The sequence below is a fragment of the Trachypithecus francoisi genome, unplaced genomic scaffold (genome assembly GCF_009764315.1).
Source record: "Trachypithecus francoisi isolate TF-2019V2 unplaced genomic scaffold, Tfra_2.0 Lachesis_group13, whole genome shotgun sequence".
In the NCBI taxonomy this organism is placed as follows: Eukaryota; Metazoa; Chordata; class Mammalia; order Primates; family Cercopithecidae; genus Trachypithecus; species Trachypithecus francoisi.
Genome location: NW_022681458.1, coordinates 74,370,017 through 74,383,096, shown reverse-complemented (window position 1 = coordinate 74,383,096; position 13,080 = coordinate 74,370,017). Strand labels below are relative to the sequence as shown.

General features: G+C 38.4%; 1 protein-coding gene across 2 annotated transcripts in view; it reads right to left on the bottom strand.

Moving 5' to 3' along the window:
• Positions 1-5,512: 5,512 nt before the first annotated feature.
• The window catches only part of STK39 (serine/threonine kinase 39), a 302,652-nt gene continuing 295,084 nt past the window's right edge, over positions 5,513-13,080 (bottom strand). For both annotated transcript variants that reach the window (XM_033231238.1, XM_033231241.1), the window contains exon 18: positions 5,513-7,066. In XM_033231238.1, coding sequence (XP_033087129.1) covers positions 6,992-7,066 — 75 coding nt within the window. In that variant the 3' untranslated portion in view covers positions 5,513-6,991. The remainder of the gene's footprint in view (positions 7,067-13,080) is intronic.

The window sequence follows — 13,080 nt, the reverse complement described above, 5'->3', positions numbered from 1 at the left end:
TTGTTTCTCAAGCCAGTATTTTACATAAGCGATAAATGCACAGTAGAAATGATCATTCTATTACTGACCTTTCATCATTCTGTAGCAAATTGAATCAATAATAGCACAGGCTTATAATTTTTAATAACATTCCTTGCCCTTTGATGAATTGAGTTAAAGGATATGGGTTCCATAAACCTCTTCAGCTAATGATGCTTATTTTGTAGGCTATAATTCATGTAGGGGGAGGTTTTGTGTACATCGCTTCAGTATAAGATCCTTGTTCACCTGAAGATGCTCCATTAAGACATCCATTGGTTTGTTACAAAATGCACAGTAGTTGATAACCTGATTGTGTCCATTTTATTTCCATTGCTCTTAGAGCTTCAACTAGCCTGGGTAGATTTGATGGGCAAGGCGCAAGATGGTAGATAAAGGGACATCACTGTTACTTAACCATGCATTTCCTCTGCAGCGAAATAGTATCGGGGCAATCACTGAGGCATTTTGAGACCATCTTTTATGGCTTGTCTAGTGGGATGGGAGAAGCCCTTTTCTTGGTGGTGTTTGGAAGTTAATTGGCAGATATTGTGTGTAGGATGTTGACAGAGTCAGTCACTTTATCATATTTTAAACATATGCTCTTCCAATCCATTCACTTTGGATGCATTGAACACTTTAATCATTCCTGGTAGTGTACACTCCAAGCTGAAAACTCCAGGAAGTATGGCATCAATGTAAAGGAAATCTCTTAAAATCAAACTCATAGCACTTTTTTATTTCATGCCAATACACAATGGAAATTGTCACTTGGAAACCATTTGTTTATGGTTATTAGGCCTAGTAATTAGATCTCTTGAAACTTAGAACCCTGGAAGGCATTAGAGACCTCCTGGTTAGAACCTTCTGGTCCTGAGGGAATGTTGGCATATCACCCACCTGGTGTACCACTTAGACTTATCAGAATTCATAGCTAGGATCTCCTAACAAGTTGGACAATAAATGCGTGGAACACAAAAACAGGGGTATATTTAAATTGAATCTTAATTATATAAAGTCATTTTGGAATGAGCTGGAAGCACAGCCTCTGCTGTAAAGAATGGATAAACATCCTATGTTATACTGATAGGATTCTACTATGACGAACTAAATAGGCCTCGCTAAGCAACAGCTTCTCTCGTCCAATATACTTCCAAGAAAAAAGAAGACCCGAGATCATTTATTATCAATTGCAAATGCTAACTTAGGCAGAAGTCCTCCAACGTTCATTGACTCATATTCACCATCTCTGTATGGACTAATTTAATTACTCAATGGTAGATTCCATTTACTAGTTCAACTTGGTGGGTTCCTTAGGAAGGTATATTACTTAATACTAAACAGACCATAGGTACAATATTGAAATGAATGAATGGCAATCTTGATGTGAAATTTTTCCATGCTAAGGTCATTGCATATAGTACTAGATTTTTTTTTCTTCATGGTCATGGAGATGATGAGGTGGTCATCTACCATATTTATCAGCACATAAGATGTGTAACATATAGGTAACTTCCCAGCTTTATGAGGGTAATTTTGGGGAAAAAAATTTAAGAACTGTTCATCACACATGATTTATAGGTTTAAAGTTCTCTAATGGTTTAAAAACATTTAAAGACTCTCTAAAGTTCTGTAACATTTAAAAAACATTTAAAGTCTCTCTAAATGTTTTCTACATAGAGAAAACCATTTTGTTCATGTGTTAGGCCAGGAGTGGTGGCTCACATCTGTAATCCCAGCACTTTGGGAGGCTGAGGTGGGCAGATCACCCAAGGTTGGGAGTTCAAGACTAGCCTGGCCAAAATAGTGAAACCCTGTATCTACTAAAAATACAAAAAGTAGGCAGGTATGGTGGTGGGTGCCTGTAATCCCAGCTACTCAGGAGGCTGGGGCAGGAGAATTGCTTGAACCCGGGAGGCAGAGGTTGCAGTGAGCCAGACTGCACCACTGCACTCCAGCCTGGGTGACAGAGTGAGACTCTTTCAAAAAACAAACAAACCCTGTATATTGGAGGCAAAATGAAATGAGAACTTCCTTCTATTTTACATATTTTTGAGTTGACCACTGTAGGCACAGTGGAGGCAGAATAGCTTTTGTACATGTTTAGGCATGAGATGTGGGTGCCTTGATTTTACTAAGAGGTTGTGAACCCTCCAGTTTCTCAAAGCATATGAGTCTGTCCAAATAAATAATACCAAATATCTGTATTTAGGAAAGTTGAACAGAATTACAACATTGAATTGTGGCATGTCACGTTTAATCAAAAGCCTGGTTAAGAAAAACAGGCACAGACGATTGCTTGAAGGGTATGTCATCTACCCATTCCTTTATAAACTTTTGATGATTGTATCTTTCTGGACCAAAAGAGTCACTCCTTGGACCATACTTCTTCAGCTCCTTGCTGACCTGCATTTCTCACCATACAGTTTAACTCTAGGCCCCTACTGAAAGTTCCATAAAAGGAAATTGTTCACAACTTGCTGTATATGTATTGTATGAAGGTTTTGAGAATTTTATAATTTCTGAAAACATAACTTCTACTTCCTAGAAGAGTTTTTAGGCATTTATGCCAGAAAAAGTGTTTCTCCTTTTTTACTTTTTAAAATAAAAATTGCTTATTTTTAAGGTATACAAATGGATGCTTTGATATAGTGAACTGCAGTCAAGCTAATTAATCTATATATTTCTTCAGTCACCATTATGTGTATGGTGAGAACATTACAATTTATTCTCTTAGTAAATTTCAAGTATAAATTATTAACTATAGTACCCATGCTGTACATTGGATCTTTAGAACTTATTCATCCTGTATTACTGAAACTTCATACCCTTTGATAAACACCTCCCCATTTCTCCTGTCCTCCTGCCCCTCATAACTACCATTTTCTTAGATTCCACATATGAGATCAGGCAGAAATTTTCTTCTGTATCTGCTTATTTCACTTAACCTAACGTCCTGCAAGTTCGTCCATGCCACTGCAAGTGATGTTATTTTCTTCTTTCTAAAGGCTGAAGAGTATTCCATTGTATGTGTGTGTATAAAACAATTTCTTGGCCAGCCTCAGCACTTTGGGAGGCTTAGGTGGGAGGATCGCTTGAGCCCAAGAGTTGAAGGACCACCCTGGGCAACATAGTGAAACCTTGTCTCCACCAAAAAAGAAAAAAAAAAAAAAATTAAAAATTAGCTGGGCCTGGTGGCACATACCTGTAGTCCCAACTACTTGGGAGGCTGGGGTGGGAGTATTGCTTGAGCCTGAGAGGTCAAGGCTGCAGTGAGCTGTGATCATGCCATTGCACTGCAGCCTGGGCAACAAAGCGAGACTCTGTCTCTAAACAAAACAACACAACAATTTCTTTATCCATTCATACATTCATGGACACTTTGGTTGTTTCCACTACCTTGGCTATTGTGCATAATGCTGCAATGAACATGAGAGTACAGGTATCTCTTCAAGATACTGCTTTTATTTTCTTTGGCTATACATCCAGAAGTGGGAGTGCTGGATTATATGTTCGTTCTATTTTTAATGTTTGAGGAACCTCCATACTGTATTCCATATGGCTGTACCAATTTACATTCCCCCAATAGGCACATAAGTGCTCCCTTTTCTCCCCATCCTTGCCAGCACTTATCTTCAGATGTGAGATTATACCTCATTGTGGTTTTGATTTGCATTTCCCTGATGATTAATGATGTTGAGTACATTTTCATGTGCTTATTGGCCATCTATATGTCTTCTTTGGGAAAATACCTATTCAAGTCCTTTGACTATTTTTCATGTTTTGTTGTTGTTTGCTCTTGAGTTATATGAGTTCTTTTTACATTTTGGATATTAACCCCTTATCAGATACATGGTTTACAAATATTTCCTAAGTCTATAGATTGCTTTTGCTCTTTGTCTATTATTTCTTTTGCTGTGCAGAAGCTTTTTAGTGTCATATAATCCCACTTTATTTTTGCTTTTGTTGCCTGTGCCTTTGGTGTCATATCCAAAAAGTCATTGATAAGACCAATGCCAAGGAGATTTCTTCCTGTTTTCTTCTAGAAGTTTTATAGTTTCATGTCTTATAATGTCTTTAATCCATTTTGAGTTGATTTGTGTGTCTGTTGTAAGATAAGGGTCCAATTTCATTGTTTTGCAAGTGGATATACAGTTTTCCCAACAAAATTTGCTGAAGAGACTGTCCTTTTCCCATTGTATATTTTTGGCACTCATGTCAAAAATTGCCATACATGTGCGGGTTTATTTCTGGACTCTATTCTGTTCTACTGGTCTGTTTTTATACCAGTACCATGCTGTTTTGATTACTATAACTTTATAATGTAATTTGAAATCAGGAAGTGTGATGCTTCTAGTTTTGCTCTTTTTCCTCAAGATTGCTTTGGTTTTTCAGGGTATTTTGTGGTTCCATACAAATGTTAGGATTATTTTTCATATTTCTGTGGGTAATACAATTTTAAAATTTTGATAAGGATTATACTGAATTCATAGATTGCTCTGCATAGTTGGGAATTAAAGTAGTATGGTGGGTAGGAAGCTCTTGTCCACATTTGTGTATTCTAGCAATTATGTAGGCCCTCGTGGTGATTTTTACATACTAACTTTATCCTTGAATTCATCTTGTAAGCCAGTTCTTATTGTCCCTTCATCCTAATTTCTTTATGCATTTTTACATCTCTATCCTATTGTATGAATGTATGCAAACTACCTCAAATGCCATTAGGATGGATATGAAAATACGGGTGGAAATTTAATACAGACATTAAATGATATTTGTAACCACGTTTAAATACAGATACTAAACGATATAACAATTATGACAAGGCAGTTATAAATAACTTCCTTAGTAATATATATTTGCTTTTTAAAGTACACTAAAGAGCTACCACACCTAGGGTTAGCTAGGAAAGAGCAATGGCAGCACCCTGGGAGTCCACTCCCCTGAAAGATTAGACTCCAGTTTTGATTTTTGACTAGTCTCCATGTTTCAAAGTCCTTCAGTTATTCATGTACATTTTATCCTCTTAGAAGATGAGGGTCTTGTCTTTTCACCTACAAGTTGTACAGAAGAGTGTAAAGAACATGCTCTGAATGTCAGGAAACCAGGATCCTGGGAAGTTTACCTCTGCAAGTAGTCCTGTAAAGGGCCTTGGACAAGTCATTCAACCACTCTGAGTTTCAGGGACTAACAGCACTAAAATGAACGAAGTGGCTGGAAGGAATTACTCTCTCTTGTCCCCTATAGCCCTATAGGGGTTTTAATTCCAAGACCATCTGTCTACATGGAGTAGAAATGTTTGCCTTTCATTCTCTCCTCATGCTAATTCAAGTTACTTGTCAACCCAATTCTGTACTGGAAGCATGACGCCTCCTTACTCTGCCTCTAGTGCGCTTTCACCAGTTAACTCTTACTAGGCATTTTATGGAAGTGCTATATGCCAATGCAGTAATGCAGATTATATCTAAAGGAGGAAAGAAACAATGCAAAACAATCTCGTTGTGCAATACACTTTTATTTTCCTTTTACCTTTGCAGTCATCTTTGAGTAATCGTTGTGTAAACAATAGAATGGAATGAAATTACATTAAATTGTATGCAAATGGCTCTAGAACACCTTAACAATTATGACAAGGCAATTATAAATAACTTTTTTTCCTTAGTAATATATATTTGCTTTTTAAAGTACATTAAAGAGCTGCCATATCTAGGGTTAGCTAGGAAAGAGCAATGGTACCATCCTGGGAGCCCACCTCCCTGAAAGATTAGACTCCAATTTTCAAAATCCTAACATTTACTAGTTCCATAATATATAGTCAAGCAGAGGGCTACTTGGGTTGAAAGTATTTATTCTTGAACCTTAACAGCGTTTTACCTTTTAGTCATTGCACAAAACCCTTTCAGAACATTTTCACTCCAGCTGGGTATTCTGCAAAAGTTCAAGTAAAACTCAGATTCTGATATTTTCAAGTTTATCACCTTTAGAATAACAAATCCTATCACTTAAGGAGAGCCAAATCAGAGATGGGTATATAGTTAGCAATCTAACAGAATGGCAACATTTTACGTAGGATTCTAAACGGTCCAATGAAGCAAAACGTAACATATGCCACCTTATATAGAGGAAATTTTAGATCTGAGACTATTCCAGAGTAAAGCAGCCTCAGGCACATTCTTAATGTGAAAGTTTGCAAGGCACCTCCCTCTCCCAAGAGACAGTCAGATTGTAAATTGGCTTTTAGGCAAACAAACTAAAAGAATAAGCATCCAAATTCCTAATTCAGTCATTTCAAAATTTAGAAGTTACAAATACTCCAAAGATAGACCCAAAACTTTTTGTTTAAATAACGAGATTAACTCCAAGAAGCATATATTCAGAACCCTTTTTTTCTTATAGCTAAGGTGTGTAATGCATAAATATATGAAAAATAAAATTCACAGTCAGTTTTAAAACTAGAATTCAAGTTTGGCTAATAAATCTTAATTTTATAAGTATATTAATTTCTAAATACAACATAAAAGAGGCAGTATTGTCAGATGTACAATTAAAGTATTATAACAGAAATAACGACAATGAAAGGAGAAATAGGCTTCTGGATAGAAAATTCCTTTTGTTGCCAATAAATAAGACCACCTGAGTGTATTTAAGATTCTTTTCACTTAAGGGATATCCAAATTGATTGCTAAGAATATTAAATAGCCTTTGGAAAAATTAGCAACAGTCGTGCAGCTGTGGCATTTGCTTGTTCTTGTACTGTGGATTGCTAGAGAATAAAGCAGAACTCGGAGTGTTGTAAGTTTTAAAAAATTACTTTTTTATCCAATTTCACTGAAGCTGGCCTCTTCACAATCTTCTGATTTTGCTGGGAAATGGGAGTGAGGGGGTGGGAAGAAATGGGCAGAAAGAGGGAGGGTTGAAGGGAGTGTGTGGGGGGTGGGACATGACAGATCAGGGTGACATCAAGGGACATACATCAGCTGACACTCAACTGAGCAAACCCAATCAGCTTCACTTCGTCAGGAATCTCCGACCCATCACAGCCAGATGCCTGGAAAGGGAAAAAGAAAGCCTCAGTGCTGGTTTGCTGCTGCTGCTGCTGCTGCTGCTGGTTGTTAACGTCTTGTTCCTATGATGGCAGATCTAAGCAAAGGCACAGTTGGTATGGGACCATGTGTCCCATTTCTTCCAGAAGAGAGATGCCAGCCACTCTCTTGAATGACTCCTGGAAGCTAAGTGCTGTCAGCATTGTGGCCATATCATGCTATGAAGTACAGAACAGAGGTGGGAAGAGATTTGTCATCCATTAAAATACCATGCCCAGGCTGGAAGTTTTGGAACAGTCAATGAAACACCACTGCTAAGAAACCACAAACAAATTTTTCAACAACTAAATAAAATTATTTTAAATATACTTTCTAACTAAATCACCTTAGTAATCATTCTGAAAACAACATGAAAATAAGCAGAAGAGATCTAACAGGTCACTCAGGAGTAATTTAGTTTTTACCAAACTCATCTCTTCTATAAAACTTGCCAGAAAAAAGTCATCACCAAGTACTGGGATGGGCTCATTAGAGAGAACTGCTATATAAATACCAGTGAATAAATTTTTACAGGGAAAGGTATTATAACAATTCTTTTCTATAAAAGAATTTTGTTTGTAATATTTTCAGACATATTAATTGCCTAAAATTGGCCAAAATTATGGTGTGTCAAATACTTTATTTTTCTTACTTCAAAATCAGCAAGAACTGGAAAGAAGCCATTGCCCTGGCTGGGCGCGTGGCTCAGGCCTGTAATCCCAGTACTCTGGGAGGCCGAGGCAGGCGGATCATGAGGTCAGGAGATTGAGACCATCCTGGCCAACATGGTGAAACCCCGTCTCTACTAAAATATAAAAAATTAGCCAGGTTTGGTGGCACATGCCTGTAGTGCCAGCTACTCGGGAGGCTGAGGGCTGAGGCAGGGGAATCACTTGAATCCGGGAGGCAGAGCTTGCAGTGAGCCGAGATCGTGCCACTGCACTCCAGCCTGGCGACAGAGCGAGACTCTGTCTCAAAAAGAAAGAAGCCATTGCCCTTCAAACCTCTCACTGGTCCTAATTAATAAGTTATTTTCACTTTCCTTCTGACCTCTCCCCCTTGCTTTTAGAGAGAGACTCTCTCTCTCTCTCTCTCTCCCCCCACTCAGATCACCATTCTAAGCTGCCTCTCATCCTACAGTACATAAATCAGAATTGGACATTACATAAGAACAACAAGGAGGGGAGAAAAAAGTATGATGAATGACTGGGAATGGGCAATTATTTACCAAAGGATCATACAATCCTTTTCAGAGCCTAATTCCAGCTAAATTATTGTTACAACAATTAGTTTCCCATGGAAAAGTGCCCTTTCCAATCACCACAATTAACCTGCTTAGCACTGCTTGTATATATTTAGATTACGTACTGTACTGTTTTTTGAACTGTACTGTTCACAGTGTACCAGCATCAACTCTAGCATTTTCTATTAAATAAGTAGCTAACTATAATGTTTGTACCTTGAATATTTTCAAATGATTGTCTTTAAAATAACATTCTGTCTATGTAAGTAGTTATGCTTATGTAAAAAAGTCACTAGCCTAAAGGATAAAAATATTTATCAGTATTTAAAGAAAGGAATTTACTTTGTACCTATCCAGTGATATCTCTGGTTTCATTTGACAGATCAGATATTCAGTGAAGTAAAATTGTCATTGTTTGTGTTGACAGTGGCAATGAGGTCTGAAATGCTCTTCTTCTTATCACCTTCAACAAAGTAGTACAGGCATAGAGGGCATTTTGGCTGAGGTATTTCTGGTGGTGTCACACTGACACACCTATCCATTTTCTCCTTGTGTTATCACTGTTTCTTTATCTACGTTCCTAAATCTTCCCTTCTCTCATGTGTAGCTCTTGTTAACATCATTTACTCAACCCACTGAATAATGGCAGACAACTGTGTAATTAACAGGCAACTGACAAACATCCAAAGACAAATTACGGCTGCTGGTGGTGACAAGAAGGTCAGATTGCCAAATGTAAAATACACCAATGTACTTCAAAGCTTCATCAGAAATTTGGCAATGTGAACATCAGGAGGTTAAAATGACTAGAATAAAACTACAGTATCCAATAGTGGTTGAACTGACTAGAAATGAGAATATTAATTAAATCCTTTCTTGTGAAGTGTAATGGAAATGAGAACTTACAAGGGTAGGTGATAAACCAGTGGTTATGGTGAGAACATCACAGAAGGAGTCTTCACAAAGTCCCTACCCACCCTGGGTCCTCAGTGCCTCCCACAGCTACACTGAAATGTCTGTCTCCTGGCCAAGACCTTTGGCTGTTTGCTTCAAGGCGCTCAGCCCTCCTTCCTCTGCTACCTGGGCTCTCACTGCTGAGTCCAGGGCTCTCTCAGCCTGGAAAGCACAAATGAGGGTGATATGCAAACGACTCTGAAATTCAGAGAAAGGAACCAATGACCCTTCAAAACAGCAATGTTCAAACTTTGGGTTCTCAGACTCTCTTGATACTCTTAAGAATTATTGAAGAGTCCAAAAAGTGTCTGCTTATGTGGGTTATTCTCGTTATACTGACTGTCTCAGAAATTAAAACTGAGAGATTTAAAAAGTATTTTAAACATATTATTTGAAACTATGTCGATATTAAAGTAATAATATAAATAGTATATTTAAAAACATAAAATAGGTTTACATAGGTTAATTATACTATCTTAAAACTAAAACATTTAAAAAATATTCCTTTACTAATTCATTAAACTTAACAATAATAAACTGATTACATACAAACATAAATAAAATCTTTATGAAAAATAATCACAGTCCCCCTACCCACTGCAAGAAAACTCAGAGTGGCATGACTTTTACATTTCCTCTTTAATGACTTGCTTAATAAAAGACAGCTGGATTCTCATACCTACTTCTGTATTCAATCTACTGTTTTATGCTGTTTACCTTGAAGTACACGAAAAAAACAAAAAAAAAAATCCAGCCTCATACAAATATGTATGAAAGAGGGAAGATTATTTTGATAGCTTTTCCAAATAGTTGTGGATATCATTTGTTACTGCACTAGAACTTGCCAAGTGACAGTTTCTTTAATGTAAGTTGCAATGTACACTCTGAAACCACAGTATTTTCATGCCCTGTTACCTTAAAGTCTATTGGTCTACCTTGCACTTTGAGTGGATCTTTTACCCATGCATGACTTTAAGCATCACTGACTTATGCAGATCTTCTAAATGGTTGACATGTTTTATTATACAATATGAACAATTCATTATACAATGTCAACAAATCATATTCATTAATAACACCCATTACCAATCTCATCAGAAAAGTCTTTAAATACTGGATTACCATCAAGCTTACGGTAGCAATACAAGTTTTCCAAAATCCTATTTTTGCTTGAAAGCTTGAATTTATTATCAACAACAAATATTGTCAGATTTGTTTATTTATTTATTCATATTTTTTGAGACAGAGTCTCGCTCTGTCACCCAGGCTGGAGTGCAGTGGTGCGATCTCAACTTACTGCAACCTCCGCCTCCTGGGTTCAAGTGATTCTCCTGCCTCAGCCTCCTGAGCAGCTGGGACTACAGGTGCCTGCCATCACGCCCAGCTAATTCTTTTTTTTTTTTTTTTAATTTTTAGTAGAGATGAGGTTTCACCATGTTAGCCAGGATGGTCTCGAACTCCTGACCTCGTGATCCGCCCGTTTCAGCCTCCCAAACTGCTGGGATAATGTAAAGGCGTGAGCCACCGCGCCCGGCCATCAGTTTTGTTTTTTTTTTAAAGTGTCAGTCTTACTTTCTTCATTTTGAAAAAAAGTCTGCCAAATATCCGAGTCTGAATAACCACAGTTTGTCAGCTATTCTTTCAAGTAAAAATGATGTTTCATGAAGAAAGAAAAAGTATGTACGTAAGCTCAAACCAAACAATCTCACAAGTGCTTTTCCTGGAGACTGTCAATGTACACCCGGATAATGAAGGAGTGATTCCCACTTCATCACGCTGAAAACTGAAAAGATGTGTCCTGTAGCTGAAATTCAATGAAGTCAGTAATGTTTCCTGCCTTGTTAGGAAAATTCTCAAGTGAAACTGGCTTTGCTTTTTCACAGTGAGTGACAGTGCCTGGCTTTGAGGAACACAATGACTATTAGTGCAGTCTGATGTCGCTGCATGTGTGCTGACATGACCAGTTTTACCCACTATGGCTTTACACCAACACAGTGGAAAAGGCAAGTCACAAAGAGTTTTGACATCCAGGGTCACCTAGAAAGGGCTCAGGGAAACTCAGAAGTTTGAGGCCCATGCTTCAGAACGTGCTATCCCAAAATATGCCACTCTTCTATTTCATTGTTTTGAGTTAAAGACACTTTAAAAAACAACAGCAACAGATGCAGGAAGGGCCCTCTGACTTTCCTAAAGGCAGGAGTTAAAACTCCCACGTGGAAGGTTTCCTCCCTGCACCTGGAAGAAGAAAGATATTCTGATCACCAGAGGTGGGGAGCTGAAGTCCCTGACAGACATCTACACAAACAAACCTTGTTAAACTCATCCTCGTGTTCCTAGTCACTTCTCCACAATGAACCCTCATCCCAGCCCCCCACTGCCTTGCCCCTTTCATCATTTACTGCTTTGTCCAACTCAGTATGTGTGCTCAATTCTAACAGGGTCTTCATTTCTTTATGAGGCTTCTCAGGTCATGTAAAACTTAGATTAAACAAATATGTATGCTTTTCTCCGGTTAATCTGTTTTATGTCAGTTTACTTCCAGGCCCAGCCAAAAATCCCTAAGAAGGCAGAGGTAACAGTTTGCCCCCCTACCAAAGGAAAATGTCTACATTATCAGGGACCTAGTGTATGACCTAGTGTAGGACAGTGTATGACACCATGCACGCTCTCACTCAGGGTGTATTCTGATTCCTGAACACCCACCTCCTCACCCCTCCTGCCATGACAGCAGGTGTGGCTGCCCCCCACGGAGGAGCTGAAGTTATGGTTGCCTGGCGTCACTGACAAGGAATGCCTCCACCCCAAATGCGGGTGCACTTTGGAATCACCAGGAGAGTCTGAGGTGGCCCCCACCATAGAGTCTGAGAACCACCGGTCTATCCCAGTGCTTCCCAGTGTGAAACTACAAGTTTCCTTTAAAGCATTGGTTCTCAAACTTTAGCCTGCGTCAGAATCACCTGGAGGGCTTGTTAACACGGATTCCAGTGTCCCACCCCCCAAGAGATTCTCATTCCTTAGTCCTGAGATGGGGTCCTAGAATTTACATTGTAATCCAGTTCCCAAGGGATGCTGACACTGTCAGTCTGGGGGCCACATGTGGACAGCCGCTCTTTTAGGCTGGGAGTAGGAGGCACAGAGCTGCCACGTGGACCTTCTGGAACTGGAAGTTTCCTTGAAGATCTTTGTCTCACTTTTCTACCCCTTCAGTAGGAGGAGAAAGTTAAAACTCTTAGGGAGTTTTTACTCCCTTTCAGGCTTGACTTTACCTACACTTTGCAAAATGTTGCCTTAGTCATGCAGCCTCCAATTATGCAGAAGCTGAGAACCTCTAAAAAGAAGTCCTTTTAGTCACTGTGAAAATGCTTATGAAATTTCTATCTGCAATACATATAATACTATTAAACTTCAGTAACTAAAATCTATAATGCTCATGTTAATGTGTACCAATTAGATGTTAATTACATGTTCTCAAAATTTGTATTCTGTCTTCAAGGGCAAATTAAATGTATCTTATTTCATGTTTTTTCTAATGCAATTTCAAAAATTCCACATTGAAAACAGGAAGATTCACCTACTTACAAAACTGCTCAGTAGTCCATTCAAAAATGGCTTAAAAATAAAGACCTGTCTCAAGGCTTACAACAATAAAACACTACTAATACATCAAACTCAAAGCACATAACAGTTGAGCTGAAACGCCCTCTATGCCCAAACCACTTTGTTAAAAGTGAAGAGAAGAATCTGATCTCCCAGCCCCTGGCCATACCAACAATGGAAATCCTA